The sequence below is a fragment of the Notothenia coriiceps genome, unplaced genomic scaffold (genome assembly GCF_000735185.1).
Source record: "Notothenia coriiceps isolate Sejong01 unplaced genomic scaffold, NC01 NC01_scaffold00037250, whole genome shotgun sequence".
In the NCBI taxonomy this organism is placed as follows: Eukaryota; Metazoa; Chordata; class Actinopteri; order Perciformes; family Nototheniidae; genus Notothenia; species Notothenia coriiceps.
This window is the reverse complement of record NW_011369951.1, coordinates 15,077,740-15,092,441: the sequence shown is the minus strand read 5'-3', so window position 1 is coordinate 15,092,441 and position 14,702 is coordinate 15,077,740. Positions and strand designations below refer to the sequence as shown.

Below are 14,702 nucleotides of genomic sequence, written 5' to 3'. Positions count from 1 at the left end.
TGAACAGATCTCCAATCTCAAGCATGTCAGAGAAGTACGGTGGCCTTAAGGGAAAATCAAATCATGAAAGACCCTCTCTAGAGGCAGAGTGTGGTTTTCGGTTCAGGCCTAAAATATGGCAGTCAAACATTGCTTACCCTGTGGAAGAGGATCTCTTACTACGAAGGGGTCATTCAAAATGTCCCAATCATTAAACAATTCCTTGTTTCAGATGATATTACTGAAATGAAAACATACTGTAATTTGTATTAATATTTTACATTTTCTGCCAATAAATCCCCCACACTTGTCCTTGAAAAGAAAGGTACCATTGAGGTTGACTACTTCAGACCTTTAATAATATGGGTAAACCCTGAGAGAACAAAATAGTGAGACCTCATTCACACATGACAGGAAAATCAGAATTCACCACAAGTAGAGCAGAAATGAAAACACTTCTTTTTTTTTTAAAACAATACAGTGAAAAGTGAAGGTTAAACTGCAATGGTGGATATGACCAATACAAAAAAAAATGAAATTCCTTAAAGTGATTAAAAGTTCATTCTCTATCGTGAAAGTACAGTCACAGTAACACCTGACCCGTACGCAGACACTCTTTGTTGAGTTTTACAAAAGAGCCTCTTCACACATCATCAGCTGTACAGACAGAAACATCTTCATGTCAACATGTGGAGCCGTGATGGAGGAGCACCACTGTGTGTTTAAATGCAGCATTGCAGGTGAGGAGCATTCTGCCTCTAACCTTTCCCTCATTACAAACAAACAGTACGAGTGAAAGTGAGGAGAAAAGCTGAAGGCCAAGTAGTATATTTGTGACTACAGCACACAAGCGTAACAAGATTTTACACACAATAAACACTCAGGAATTAAGATTACAAAAATAAAAGGAAGTGGAAGGTTTCCTTCTCGGTAGGGAATGAAATCAAGATACATAAAAACCCATCCACCGGACAGTTTGGCAAAGCTTTAATGTCATCCCTTTTTCCTATTAAATACACAAACTTAAGACACAAACTTTTTTAAATAATATTTAGAAATTAGCGTAATTGGATAGGCTAAATTTAGCATAGACACTGAAAACAGATGGTAACAGCTATCCTCGATTAATCTAAAGTTATCGAAATCTGGCATACCAGCACATCTAAAGCTCACCACGCTATGTCCTGTGGTAAGTATACAACAACCCCTTTATTGTTGTTGTTGTTATTATTATTATTATTTTCACTTTGTTTTTGTACAGATTAAACAAACACTATATTACATGAAGAGTTTGTAAAGTTCTTGTCCGCAGATTTGTAACTTTTAGACAGCATCAGGCTAGCTGTCCCCCCCTCTTTCCAGTCTTTATGCAAAGCTAAGCTAACAGACTGGCTCCAGATTTAAATTTAGCGGACAGATATGAGAGCGGTTTCTATCCGATCATGCAAATCTCGGAAGAGCAATTTTTGCACAATGTCGAACTATCCCTTTAAAATTATACGGAAAAGCTGCTTTAAATTAGAAGCAACCTTTCTACCTTGCCAAGAGCATTATATTGCAGCTTGAAAACACATGTAAGTCCCTTCAGATTCTTCAGATCAGGTCTATCACTACAGGAGCCGCCTGTGAGAGGCAGGCTGGATCTTAGGATTCAAACTGAACGCTAAAACTGTTGCCAAGCTCCCCATGCTGAGTGAAAGTCAGCACCTTAACTTTTATACTCAAGTCAATAAATAAAAAGAAAAGATCTTCAAGCTAAAAATAAAATACGTTCATTTGTGTGTGTGCAAAGGTTTCCATGACACCCACGTCCAGTTCACCATGCATGTTCACACCATGTTGGTTTGCGTGTTGGGGCTGCAGCTCTGCAGATCCTGTACCTGGTCCAGAACCCAGTGGATGTTTGGTCTCTCCTGCGGATTGGACATCATTATGGAGCTCAGCAGCATCTTTAGGCTCCCCGAGTAACTGAGGACAAACAGAGATCAGATTAGAGCTTAGAGCTTCGAGACGTTGTCAAATCATCTTTAACAACTGTCAAAGGTCATTCATATATATATATAAAAAACTGTATGATTTGTTGCACTAGATTGACTAACAGAAAGTGAGTTTTCCTGGACAGAGCTGAACAAAAACAACCTAAACAAAAAAATGTCTTTGCATTGCACTTGATAACTCTGACCTACAATAACTTAGCTGCGGACTAACACAGGCTTTTAATAAGTATAAGGAAACATTTAAGATACAGCTCAAATTTTTCTTAAATCTCAATCTCTACATGTATGGCAGCCTTTCCATTCCAGTGTTTGTTAAATTCCAACATAGAGAAATGTTGTCAATAGTTTATAGAACAAAATATATTAATTTAGTCAAACGCATGCCTATAAATAGTAAACCCAGAGAAATGTTGCAGTGGTCTCTACATTTTTTTCTAGAGCTGTATCTTAGGCCCCAATTACACGGGAACGCAAACAAAAACGAACCGAATTCGATATCAAGAAAGTATTCCGTTCACACGGATACGGCTCAATAAACGTGTCCCTTAACACGAGACCGCTCGACTCGCTGGAGAAGCTGTAGTACATGTGCCGGGCCTGTAAGTGGCGCTGTACTTCGACCACAAAATACACCAAAAGCAGCGAAGAAGAACCCCGAGCATGGTTGCCATGGTTGCCATGGTTGCCCTTCCGTTTATTCTCCGCGGTGGATTTAGCAATATGTAGTTCATGTAGTTCTCAATGACCACTTGTTGCTGATGGTTGTGGTAGAGGAGCTGTAGATGTTGCACTAACATCTGTAGCATGGTCAGTAGCAGTAGCTACTGACAGTAGCTGACAGTAGCTACTGACCATGCTTCAGCAGAGGTGGGGAGAGGCGGGCTATCGTTATCTGGAAAATGATCGTATAGGACGTACACACGGAGCCGTTTAGCCCCCCAGAGCGTTCCATTTGCAGATCTATCCACCTTGGAACCCGTTATCGTTTTAGGGGTCCGTTTCCACGGTTCCGTTACGGCCTTGTGTGAAAGAACGGGCTATACGAAAGAGAAAAGTAGCAGATACAACCCGTTTCATTCCCGTGTAAACAAAGGTTTTTATTACACATGTTAATTGAGTAAGTTGTGTGTCTTCTAGTATTCAGTATGTCCCTAAAATCAGTCACACCTACTCACAACTTGGCTCAACTTCTAGATAAAATGGAGAGGATTCTTTCAAGCCAATCAACAGAATTGGGTTCACCAACAGGGTAGATTCTTCAAGTTACACTGTAAGATGATGTGATATTCTGAAGACCGACCTGCACGACTCTGGGATGGTCACTGGATTCTGGACAGCCAGGGCCACGCTGTCCCCCTTCTGAAATACCATGTCATACGGCCCCTCCAACATCATCATGCAGTAAAGCACACAGCCCAGTGACTGAAAGAGTCAAAAGACGAGAAGAAGAAATGGTCAGTGATTTATCCACAGTAACATTGGCACCGTGTTTCAGAGGCTTACTGATGTCACTCACACATGAGAAAAACATGAAACAAACAAGACCAAAGGATTGAAGAGAAAGAGCATTTACCCAGATATCAGTTCGCTCATCTATAATGCAGTGGCTCTCTACATTGAAGAGTTCAGGAGCCCTGTAGGAGATGGTGCACCGCTGCGCTGCCCAGTCCTGTATGGTCATGGCTTCTCTGGTTCCTCGAACCTGAAGGTAAACCAGTTTCATTCAATTCATGGCAGGGTAAGGGTCGTTTAGAGGACCTAATGTTTGGAAGATAAGCCTTGAAAACATGAAACATATTTATAAAATGTTGCGTAAACTCTTAATTATTTCATGACAAACTTTAGAAACTCTTGATTTAAAGCACAATTAAATAAATGAGTCTGTGTTGGGGGTGGCGGACACACAGAACAATGTCAAATTGTCCAAATGGAAAATAAGCCAGAGCATCAAACATTGTTGGAAGCATTTACGAAAAATGGGAATCCTCTTCCAGGAGGAGACTGGAAGTTTGCTTTAACAGGTTTAAATCTTTAAAATGCTGCTCTTTACATATATTGGTAGAACATAAAAAAAAACGAAATTGTGTATTCTGTGAAAGACAGAGACAATATCCAGTAGCTGTTCATTTAAAAGATTTGAAGAATGATATTTTAAATTGTGGTCAATTGGAATTAAAGATCTTACACTGCCATCTAGAGCTGGAAATCTGGACCTTCTTTATGTTTGTTTTGTATTGAGTCTTCATGTTAACTGCACAATTAGTCATTGCTACACGTTAGGTTGTAATATCTGATGTTAGAATTAAAACGCAACACCGCTATTTGTCTAAGCTTGCTCGCATCTCTTGGTCTTAACTTTTAGACCACTTTCTTGGATATACCAGCTTTCGTTATTCATTTTTATACTAAGAAATGCTCAGTAATGTTTTACATTAATGTTACACCTTATTTTGTTATATAAACAGACACAACCATAGAAGTAATGCACTTTGTTCTCACACAGTAAGTTAAACTAACAAACTATTTTGGACTTGGTGTTGTTGGATAAAAAAAAGGAAGAGATGAGGTAAATATTACAAACTCATCAAAGACTCTACGCCCTTACCTCAATCCTAGCACGGTTCATGGAGCCCAGGTCCATCAGAAGCGGCCTATCGTCCTCATCCAGAAGCACATTTGTCGGCTTCAGGTCTCTGGCAGATTAGAGCAGACACAGAATAGGTTCAGAAGTCTGCATTTCAATGGTGTGAATACGAAAACGGAACACACTAAATCTTCCTTCTGTAAAAGATAGTAAATAAAAACATGACTGTTTTCAATTGGCTAAAATTAAAATTCTCGATTGTAAAAGGATTTCTGTTGACAGTGAGTTGAATTACTAACTATGATATTCAGAATACTCTCATTGTGATATAAACTGTAAAACATTATACTTAGCCAAGCAGTAAGCATTTACAATTGTTACTGTACATTTAGGAAACTGAAGTTAATTATTTAACAATTGTAGGCAATTTTTCATGACTTTATATCATCTCCCTATTAGAGATTGATTGCAAATAAGAATGTATAAATATTATAGGTATTTAGGTATTTCTGTTCTGGATGACTTTACAAGGTAGGCCTGTAGAAATGCTGGCGTGGTGTGAATCCAAAGAGCATTAATTGAACTCCTGAGTCATGCAGCATCTGAACACAGTGCAAGGTTCAACTATGATCAAAAGCGACTCCAGCATTCCAAAAAAACTCTGGGGTGTAACTTCAAAACTGAAAGAAAGTTTTTACGCTAGTCCGATGCATGTAAATGTTTGTTTCCATGTGTGTGTATGGAGAAAGATTACCTGTGTGCATAGCCTTTTTCATGCATGGCCTTGAGTCCAGAGCAGATGCCACGGAAGATTTGCAAAATCTGTTTTTCAGACATTAAGCTCCTCTTGTCACGTAACTTCTCCAAAACAGACCACAGGCTGCCTTTCTGTTCACACAAACACACAAGTCAGAATCAGCTCATTTCCCACAGGAGTTTCTAGGCAAACTCAATGTTGCATCAACTTACTCCAATATAGGGCAGCAGTAACCAGGCTTCAGTCTTGCCTCCACGGTCAACAAAGGTGTGCGCAACTATGCTTAAAATGTTGGGGTGATTAAAAATCTGATGCATCTCCATCTCTGTCTGCGCCTCCTGGCGGCCTTCACGGTCATGGCACAGGATCTTCTTCAGGGCATAGAAGCGCCCGTCCTTTGCCCCCTCTACCAGGTCAACATAACTGAACCCCCTGAGGAGAGGACACAGAGAACAGCATATGAGTTGTAATAATGGTTTAAAGGAAAAAGCTTTATTTTTTACATTATCAACAAATCCAGAGAAACCTCTCAACAATCCATATGTCTGTTTAAACTCAGCTCCAACGCTCAGCCTTTGTTTCTACTAAAAACGTTATAATATAACATTTCACAAATAAAAATCCTATATGATTTCACAAACAGTTTTGAACAACAATGGACATCAGAGAAATAAGTTATTACAGGCTTTGACTTGTAGGATTAATTGATTTTTCTCTTTTTATAGGATTTGTTGACAATCAAATGAAAAGTATAACATCAGATAAATTGCAATTAAGTGGAGTTTTTAAATGAAACAATGTCTTAATGGTATATTACCCTTCGTCTAGTTTCTGAACAAAGTAATATTTTTTGTTATCAATGGTGATGGAGCCACGGGAGCAAATACACAGGGTCTGCCCCATCTTGACTGGTACATTATTTAACGCCAAGCTTTTAAGGGCCTGAGAGAAAGAAGACAAACAAAGTTATTTGAGAGAAAAACCAAGACAGAGAAATACAGAAAAGAATGCCATTTATTTACTAGATTAGTATTTATTATCAAAATAAAACTGGGAGATAACCTTGTGATCATATGTAAAGAAACACGGTAAGACTGACAAGTGTCAATAAACGTTAGCTAACATAGCACATCACAAACATCTAACGTAAGCTTAGCAACAGGCTAACAGCCACAATGCGACATGAATGTCGTTGTTTAACGTTAGCCCCAATGGTGGTGTTAGTTAACTACCTGACACAAGAATAAGCTACACACAAAAAAAAACATATGTTAAAATTGGTGGCTTAACGTATTGATTCTTACCAGCTAGCTGTCTGTTTACCAAATTAGCTTACTGTCATATCTCCTCCTCCATCTTCTTCTTCAGCCCTTTTAAACCAGGGTTTAAAGCGCTTTACCGCCACCTACTGCTTCGGAGTGTGGACCAGAGGTTAAGGCATCATTCAACTTAAAATCAAGATATAAAATATAACATATTTGAATAAACAAACAAGCCAAACATGTCAAAAAGTGTATTAAAAAATACATATAACTTAATCAGACAGACAGTAATTTAAAAAAAAATGTTGGCAAAACATTGCTCAAAAAGAGAGCACTGTCTTTCCGCTTGAATATTACATTTACCCAGAACATTTACCAGATTATCAGTATCTGAAATGTTTGGGTTAAGGTTGTCCCTAAAATAAATGATATCTTTGAAGAATAAATAGCCAACCAAGGATATCAGACCAACAAAATATTAGCATATTAACATTCAAAAACAATAATGTGAGAGATAGCATCCAATTAACCTTATAATTAACCTTTTTATAGACTCAGGATCCAAAAGGCAATAGATTAAATACAATAACTGTGGGATATTTTTGTGTATGGGACAGATTAAATTGCAACCCTAACCATTGAAGCATACGCTGAAAAACACATACACACTGTTCTGGATCCTTGAGTCCAAAGACAGAAACTGAGAAAATAATGGTGTAATGCTACTTGTAACAGAGTATGCTCTATGGTATTTATACTTATACTTAAGTACAAGATCTGAGTACTTCTTCCAACTCTGTAGGAACCTTTGACCCTACTTAAAGGCTCTGTCAACTTGCTGAGTTTTACTTATACAGTGTTTGGTTTTACCACATAATAATTATGCTTTGAACTTGAAGATACTAACACCATCATCAGACAATTTAAAAGGACTGAAATTCAAAATGACTGTACAAATATTGTACTTTTACACTCACGTGGAGGATGTTGTCATTTCATACGTGACGTCTCTTTTCTTGTTCTTCAACGTTTGACGTTCACCTCACATTGATTGTTCCACAGCGCTCGGAGAAGAGCAGTGGCCTAAACACATTTCAAATTCTCAAACAGAAGGATGGCGGATTACAAGCAAAACAGAAGGGCTTGCACCGACGACGGAGGTGATATTTGAGCTATTTTAACGTCTAAATGTGGTTGAGAAGTATTCAGTTATTTCCATTAGCATGCTTTGCTGCTTACAGAATGAGACGTGCCCCAGCTAATGTCAGACAGAGTGAACGTGTGTTCAACTTCAAGCTAACTCGATGTTAGCTACGTATCATTGACTAGCAGCTAATGCGTAGTAACAATTCGCGTTGTATTAACATGTACAATGGAAATGTCGCTGGCTATATATTAACTATCGGGCTAACGTGATAACTAAAGTTAATTGCAGACAGGTCTCGCGTAGTAGCCTGGCGTAAGCATAGCTATTTTTGCAAAACGCTATAACTTCAAGTAGTTAGCACAGGTAAACACCATGCTAGGGGTCCATGTATGTCTCACAGCGTCCTATGTTGTCCAGCTCAATAGTGTTTTAATATAACTTTAAGGAGACATTTCAAAAGGGTGTTAGTTTTCTCCCAGGTCATATTCAGTGTATGTTTCCCTGGGTCAGTAACATTAAATCCCCCTTCCTATCGTTACAGTTTAATATCCTACTGATGTTGTCTCCAATAAAACCTACGCACTCAAATTAGCGGCCGTTCTTGACTTTAGAATTTGATAACCCCATATTGGCTGAAAAGATTTTATATTAAAACTGCATTTAAAACACACATTGAGAGACGAATATAGCCTTTATCAATTTCCTACAATGTTAATTTATATCAAGAACATAGGACCCTGAAAACATAGCATGATAACCACTATAGTCTAAGATCATATCACCAAGTTAATATACACCCTAATAATGTAGGTAAGTTATGCACACACCATCCTTAGTCCCTAGCTTTTAAACAAGTAAGTTAAATGCTAGAAAGATGGTAAGAATCTAAAGTTAACTGCTATAAATGTAATATTAGCCACACAGGTAAAGGTGATGTCTATTATTATTATTCTCCAACTCCCAGGAAGCAGTTGTTCACCTTGTTGAGTTGTCTTGCCTCAAGCAGGGCCGCAGGAGGAGGGAGACAGAGTGAAAACTAAGCCTGTCTCTTGTAGCTCTGTGGGAGGAGAAGGGGCCGCAGTCAAACGCAAATCCCAGCAACTCATACCTGAAGATGAGGACGATTCCTCTGAAGACCTACCAGCTCCCCCCAAAGTCTCCAAGATAGGCTTTAGCATGAGCAGTCCCATGGCGAAGAAGTCAAACCCAATATCCATCAAACTTGGAGCAACAGTGAGTGTGTCATAAGGCATAATAATAACTGCTTGTACAGATACTATTTGAATGTTGTCCTCATTGTAAGTGATGTTGAGGGGCAAAAAGTTACAAATCCCCATATTTGATGTATTGATCCAGGTTTTATATTGCATTTTAAGAAGATGGATGTTTTTGTTTGCATACATCTTGTATTCCCAATCTGTTCTAGAAACCTAAAGAACCTGCACCTTCCGCTCCTCCAAAGAAGTCAGGGCTGGCTTCTGTTTTCGACGAAGATGATGTAAGTGAAGTGTTCACACACACGTAGCAATGTCCTGGTTTTTAAATCCTTAAACAACAAATAGGCCGAGGCTCATTTGAACTATTTTCTTGCTATGCAGAGTGAACCTGAGGAGATGCCACCAGAAGCAAAGATGAGGATGAAGAACATTGGCAGGTATAATTCACATGTCAACATGGCCTACTTTATAATTGTTCCATTAGCTTCAGCTCTTTTCAAAACATTTAGCTTTTGAATCTTTTTTAATGAAATGCTACATCTCACATTGAGTAATTGGAAGTTGCTAATCTCTTCTCTTTTTCAGAGAGACACCAACATCTGCAGGTCCCAATTCCTTCAACAAGGGCAAGCAGGGTTTCTCTGATCATAAAAAACTGTGGGAGAGGAAGATGAAGGCCCAAGCAGACCAACTGTAAATGACTACAACCTTTTTTGTCACTAATTGATGATTTTGTATAGTTTAAACCATATCGGAGATATCTATGAAATATTTCCCTGCTGCAGTGTTGACATCCTCTCAACTTTGTGGCAAGTGATGAATAACACATAATGACGTTTACGTTTTTAACCACTACTGGCTGATTTGTTTGTCAACCCTCTCTGATCCGGGCTGCAGACTGGGATGCTGTAGATATGGGAGAAATACATTGGCCCGAATATAGTTTTAAATTGTGTAAAAAAAAATAAAAATAGGTTGCTTTCTGCTAGCTTATTAAAAAAAACTAGAATCTAAGAGCCCTGATGCCCCTTTTGTGACATGCATGTTCAGACCTGAAGCTGGTAAGCTAGCGCTTACGGTCACTTGTAACATATTTGTAAGTGTGATATTGTTTTATTTTTGAATCCATAAAATGGGTATGTGTGTTTGAGTGTGAAGTCATCATGCATGTGCGTGTGTGCATAGCATGGATTAGAGCTGCAGATGGATTTTTCTTTTTCATTTAGTTTCTCAACACCATTGTATAACCCTTTGTGTTCACCAGCTGTGCCCGACATACAAAATTTGTCTGTTTTCTTTTATGTTTGTTTGTGCGTTGGGCCAGTATTTCTGGGTTTGTTTAATCAATACTATATCTGTCTGTTCAAACAAGTCTGGCAAAATGTGGCTGTGAATTTTTCTTATTTTCCCATTGAAAGGACTGATACTGTTATTTGTGTGAACACCACCTTTAAAGGATACCAGAGTGCTGGTAATAGTTATACAACATGATTATGGGGGATTAAACTGCAAGTCAGTAATGATTAGGTACTGGTAAAAACTCTTCCTCGCCACTTTGAAATCAGAAACCCCATGCTTCAGGAATATTACCCCACTCCTATTAGTTTAGATAAATAGGGTACCTCAGTGACTTCTCCTGTGCCTCCTTTTGGAAAATCCCGATAATCAGAAACTCTGTATTCCTCAGTGGGTTACCCGCATGTTATGCTCCCCCAAATGGATCAATTATCCACTGTTAAGACCTCTCTTGAATACATATCTATCTTAAAGTCAGTCAAATAAAAATTCTGAATGATCTGTATTGTGTCAAATGTTTATTGCTGTATGCTGAGACAACAGATGATCTACCAATGACAAGTTTACTGTTCTTAAACCTTTACAAACAGCCATATTAAAGGTAATATAAGTACAAATGTAAACATTGTTTGGGTTATACTTTGATCATGACTATGTACTATCAGAAATCCCTCATTTATTTAATTCTTAATGTTTAATGCCGGTGTTGTATGAAACGGTAATTATTACTTACATTTTACACTTAACACAGTTGTGGTACAGATGGAAATTAAAGATAAGCATACACTCCTCTTGAGTGCAACGAATGGTGACTCACTTTTTCTCCCTCACTTGCGTTGGCCTGCAACAGGTCCATGATGCTTAATCCAATAATACAAGCTGCTTTATAAAATAAATGAACATTTTAGAATTAAGTTCTTGGTCAGTCTGTTAATTGTCCCTGCATGAGGGAGACCATGTTCACTCTTTGACTGGGCATGGCCTTCCTCAGAGACCTCCAGAAGCTGCTGGTCGTCCTGGCAGTTTTGCCTGAGCTCCAGTCCAGACTAGGAAGCACCTTCAAGGCCCTTTTGACCAGTGCTGGCAGCGGGGGGTCCGGCTGGATGAGGGCTGCTGAGTCTCTCGTGGTCCAAATCAGCAGGAGTTTAAGGGAAGTGTTTTGCAGCAAAGCCTTAAATATGAAACAAGTAGCAAATCAGCCATGAGTTGTGGTTTGAACATTGGAAAAAAAACAGTATAAATTGTCAGCGAAGATAAACTTAACTCTCGAAATGAAACTTAAATTACATATTTCAATTTCCTCCATGATGCATCCCCTGGTTTCGGTTGATGTCAATAGATCAATTAAATGAAACCTATGTGGTTATTCGAGAATTGCTTTCAGTAAAAGAAGTGTTTCATTTAATCTTCAAATGTCCTCTTGCATGATGAAGGTGTTTATGTTAGGAGTAAAATGTTTGCGGGTTGTCAGGAAACATACTCTGCAACAACAATTGCTTATGCCATGTTCACGTCATGTTTTATGGATGCTAGACCTGGAAGAGAATCCCACTCAACTGAGTTGTTCTTGTGTGGATTAATAATGCGCATTGATAATATAAAACAATATCTATTAAATGTGTAGCGTAATTACATTAAACAGCTAAAAGGGATGCATCCATTATTTGCACTTCTCAAGTACCAAGTTGCACAGTTTACGAAAAAAGGTTATATTTCACAGAGTTGGGAAACTAAAATGGCTATGATAACTGTAGCGGCACTAACTCCCTATGAGTTATGGCGCTGAGAGGCTAAAATGTGCTCTTTGCTGTGACGCGTTCCATATAAGAGTCCGAAGTCATTCATAGTCCATAGTGTTTCATAAAACGCAAACAAACAATGTACAACTCCCGACCTGACGGTCAACAGAAAGTATCAGAGCAAATTCACACTCTTCCTACATCATATCCTCCCAAACCGGCATCCAACAGGTGACCTAAATAACAATAAACTACACCCAAGTGACCATTGCCGGAGGAGATAAACAATAAGAATTAAACGGGATGCAAACAGAAATGAAGATAATAATACAAATAATAAGTAATGGCAAAACACGCATTTTGGCCCTTACAATAACTCTGGTATCCCTCAACGTGGGAATAATCTTTTCCTTTCTGTGAATTTTAGGTCTACCTGAACTCCCGATTCCAGCACGAACAAAGCATTGCTGTTGGAGAGATAGTCAGTTGACAGGACACAGATCAGCATCTGACTTCTGCGTATAGCAAGGACCACATCATTTGTGTATGCTGCAATAGAAAGAAGAAACCATCAAGAATCTTGACCCGGACCCCACACTGCCAGCACTGGTCAAAAGGGCCTTGAAGGTGCTTCCTAGTCTGGACTGGAGCTCAGGCAAAACTGCCAGGAAGACCAGCAGCTTCTGCACATACACGCAGACACACACACACACACGCACACACACACACACACACACACACACACACACACACACACACACACACACACACACACACACACACACACACGGGGGACATTACATTGACTTTCATGCATTTCCTGGAGACTTATCCTAACCTTAACCATAACCAACACATACCTAACCCTAACCCTAATCCTAAACCAAGTCTTCATCCTAACCTTAACCATAACCAACACATACCTAAACCCTAACCCTAATCTAACCCATAACCAAGTCTTCACACCTAAAATGAAGATTTCCCCTCATGGGGACCCCAATTGTCCCATAAGGGAGCGAGTCCCCAGCACGTGGCTTGTGTAAACCAGATTTAGGGTCCCCACAAGTATAGTAATGCTAGGCCACCACCACACACACACACACACCACCACACACACACCACACACAACCAACACACACACACACCACACCACACACACACCAACACACACACACACACACACACACACACACACACACACACACACACCCACACACACACACACACACCACACACACAGCACGACACACACAAACACACACACCCTCTGACCTCTCCAGGAAAGAACGCCCTCTCCAGCAGCACAGGCGAATACCCCCACTGGGTCCTCCAACAATCGGGGTAGCAGCACTTCTAAGGTGGATTTACCCTCCTTCAGGGTGTTACAGAAGGTCCAGCTGGATAAACATGCTGCCCAATACGTGGTAACTTATTGGATTACCGATGTAATACAATTCAGGGATATCATACACTGAATGTTTCGGACCTAGCCTTCTCTGAGGTCCTTTCTGTGCGGGAAAGGGTCCAACTCCTCTAAATCTTTGATGGGCTCCATACAAACGACGAAACACATCAAATTCTTTCTCATCTGATTTGTGGTGGACCGACATGAAGAAAACCAAAATCATTAGATTTGGAAACTGGTTTCTGCATGTATTTTATTTGAGTACATTCACTGGATGAAGATGGGGATTTTCAATCGTATGTTTCAGGTACTTTACTATAAGTCATGCTTTATAAAGTTAACGCCATAAAAATGCAAAGACTCGCAACTATGGACTCACTTAACCTTCAATCCTGCCTGAAAACCCACCTTTTTAAACTGAGGTATTCAATATCTTAAATTCTTCTAAACTGATTGTTGTTTTTAGTCTTTGTGTTTTAAGTCTGAATTACTGTTTGATCTTCTTTTGTTGCTTGTTTTTAATTATGCTCGTGTAAGGTGACCTTGAGAGCTTTGAAACGGCGACCGATTAATAAAATGCATTATTATTATTATTAAAGAATATTACACTTTGTGGTTGAGCTAGAAGTAAACCATATGTAGAGGAGCTTTGTGTGTGTGTGGTGTGTGTGTTTGTGTTGTGTGTCTGGCTTCTGACCTTGGTCATGTTTTCGTGTTGTACACGAGATCTGTAGATAAGCTGTTATTTCCAGGCCGATTTCGACCAAGCTAGTCCAGATTCAGCGGAACGAAAGATGCAGAAACTGGGATGTACCCAACCAGCGTGGAAATGTACTGAAACCCAGTCAAAAGAATGTAGCACACTACCTTCAGAGACCCGTACATGATTTGGACTTGGGGGCTGCACTGAAACTAGCACAGGCCAGGACATGGTTATGCCACCTGTATGAGAGTTTAGTGGTTGTGAGCATTGTTGCTTTCAACGTTGTGGGTGATAAACTTGTTATAAACCAACTGTCGTGCCGACGCGTTTGATGAGCTGTGGTGCAAGAAAGTTAGTCACTGTGTTGTGCGATTTATGAGTGTGTGGACGGCTCGTTTTTGTCTGATCTTTTTGATAGAAATAGCTGTTCCTGCGAGATAAACCAGTGGTCTATTTATATAAGATAGTCAAGTGATCCTTTGTAAATATACTATTGGCATAATTGAACATTTTCTCTAATATGAAATTAAATTGCTTTATGGTTTTGGTAGATTTTTCAGGAAGTTGAACTTGTTCAGTTCCAGAAATCCTGTGTATCTGAGTATTGACGTTACTT

General features: G+C 39.3%; 3 protein-coding genes across 6 annotated transcripts; 1 reads left to right on the top strand and 2 right to left on the bottom strand.

Annotated features, from left to right (window-relative positions):
• Nucleotides 1-316: 316 nt before the first annotated feature.
• stk16 (serine/threonine kinase 16) lies at nt 317-6,720 on the bottom strand. 2 transcript variants are annotated; one of them, XM_010796458.1, is made up of 8 exons: nt 6,654-6,720; nt 6,135-6,259; nt 5,530-5,749; nt 5,315-5,448; nt 4,582-4,669; nt 3,550-3,678; nt 3,277-3,398; nt 317-1,947 (listed from the first exon to the last, which is right to left on the bottom strand). In XM_010796458.1, the coding sequence occupies exons 1-8, from the start codon at nt 6,657-6,659 to the stop codon at nt 1,809-1,811; spliced, it is 963 nt and encodes a 320-aa protein (XP_010794760.1). In that variant the 5' UTR covers nt 6,660-6,720; the 3' UTR covers nt 317-1,808. The 2 variants fall into 2 exon arrangements, with proteins under 2 accessions (XP_010794760.1, XP_010794761.1); XM_010796459.1 differs by having other exon boundaries at nt 6,622-6,700.
• An 895-nt stretch (nt 6,721-7,615) lies between these two features.
• LOC104967051 (PEST proteolytic signal-containing nuclear protein) lies at nt 7,616-10,740 on the top strand. Of its 3 annotated transcripts, none has more exons than XM_010796427.1 (5): nt 7,616-7,739; nt 8,733-8,959; nt 9,153-9,224; nt 9,325-9,380; nt 9,529-10,740. In XM_010796427.1, exons 1-5 carry the CDS (start codon nt 7,694-7,696, stop codon nt 9,638-9,640), a joined length of 513 nt encoding a protein of 170 aa, XP_010794729.1. In that variant the 5' UTR covers nt 7,616-7,693; the 3' UTR covers nt 9,641-10,740. The 3 variants fall into 3 exon arrangements, with proteins under 3 accessions (XP_010794729.1, XP_010794728.1, XP_010794730.1); XM_010796426.1 differs by having other exon boundaries at nt 7,617-7,739; nt 8,730-8,959; XM_010796428.1 differs by having other exon boundaries at nt 7,635-7,739; nt 8,782-8,959.
• LOC104967052 (interleukin-18 receptor accessory protein-like) lies at nt 10,251-13,718 on the bottom strand. The gene is made up of 4 exons (XM_010796429.1): nt 13,476-13,718; nt 13,251-13,396; nt 12,412-12,527; nt 10,251-11,410 (listed from the first exon to the last, which is right to left on the bottom strand). Exons 1-4 carry the CDS (start codon nt 13,604-13,606, stop codon nt 11,162-11,164), a joined length of 642 nt encoding a protein of 213 aa, XP_010794731.1. The 5' UTR covers nt 13,607-13,718; the 3' UTR covers nt 10,251-11,161.
• Between the last annotated feature and the right edge of the window lie 984 nt (nt 13,719-14,702).

Excerpts from the sequence above, each read along its gene's own strand:
- LOC104967052 (XM_010796429.1), bottom strand. The coding sequence starts at position 13,606 with ATGATTTTGGTTTTCTTCATGTCGGTCCACCACAAATCAGATGAGAAA. Across the intron at positions 13,397-13,475 it reads CCCGCACAGAAAGGACCTCA|TTGGGCAGCATGTTTATCCA; the intron begins GAGAAGGCTAGG and ends AGTTACCACGTA. Across the intron at positions 11,411-12,411 it reads TGCTGGAATCGGGAGTTCAG|GCTTTGCTGCAAAACACTTC; the intron begins GTAGACCTAAAA and ends TTCATATTTAAG.
- stk16 (XM_010796458.1), bottom strand. Across the intron at positions 5,750-6,134 it reads GTTCAGAAACTAGACGAAGG|GGGGTTCAGTTATGTTGACC; the intron begins GTAATATACCAT and ends TCCTCTCCTCAG. Across the intron at positions 3,679-4,581 it reads TGAACCGTGCTAGGATTGAG|GTTCGAGGAACCAGAGAAGC; the intron begins GTAAGGGCGTAG and ends GTTTACCTTCAG.
- LOC104967051 (XM_010796426.1), top strand. The coding sequence starts at position 7,694 with ATGGCGGATTACAAGCAAAACAGAAGGGCTTGCACCGACGACGGAG. Across the intron at positions 7,740-8,729 it reads GGCTTGCACCGACGACGGAG|CAGGGCCGCAGGAGGAGGGA; the intron begins GTGATATTTGAG and ends TCTTGCCTCAAG. Across the intron at positions 9,381-9,528 it reads AGGATGAAGAACATTGGCAG|AGAGACACCAACATCTGCAG; the intron begins GTATAATTCACA and ends TCTCTTTTTCAG.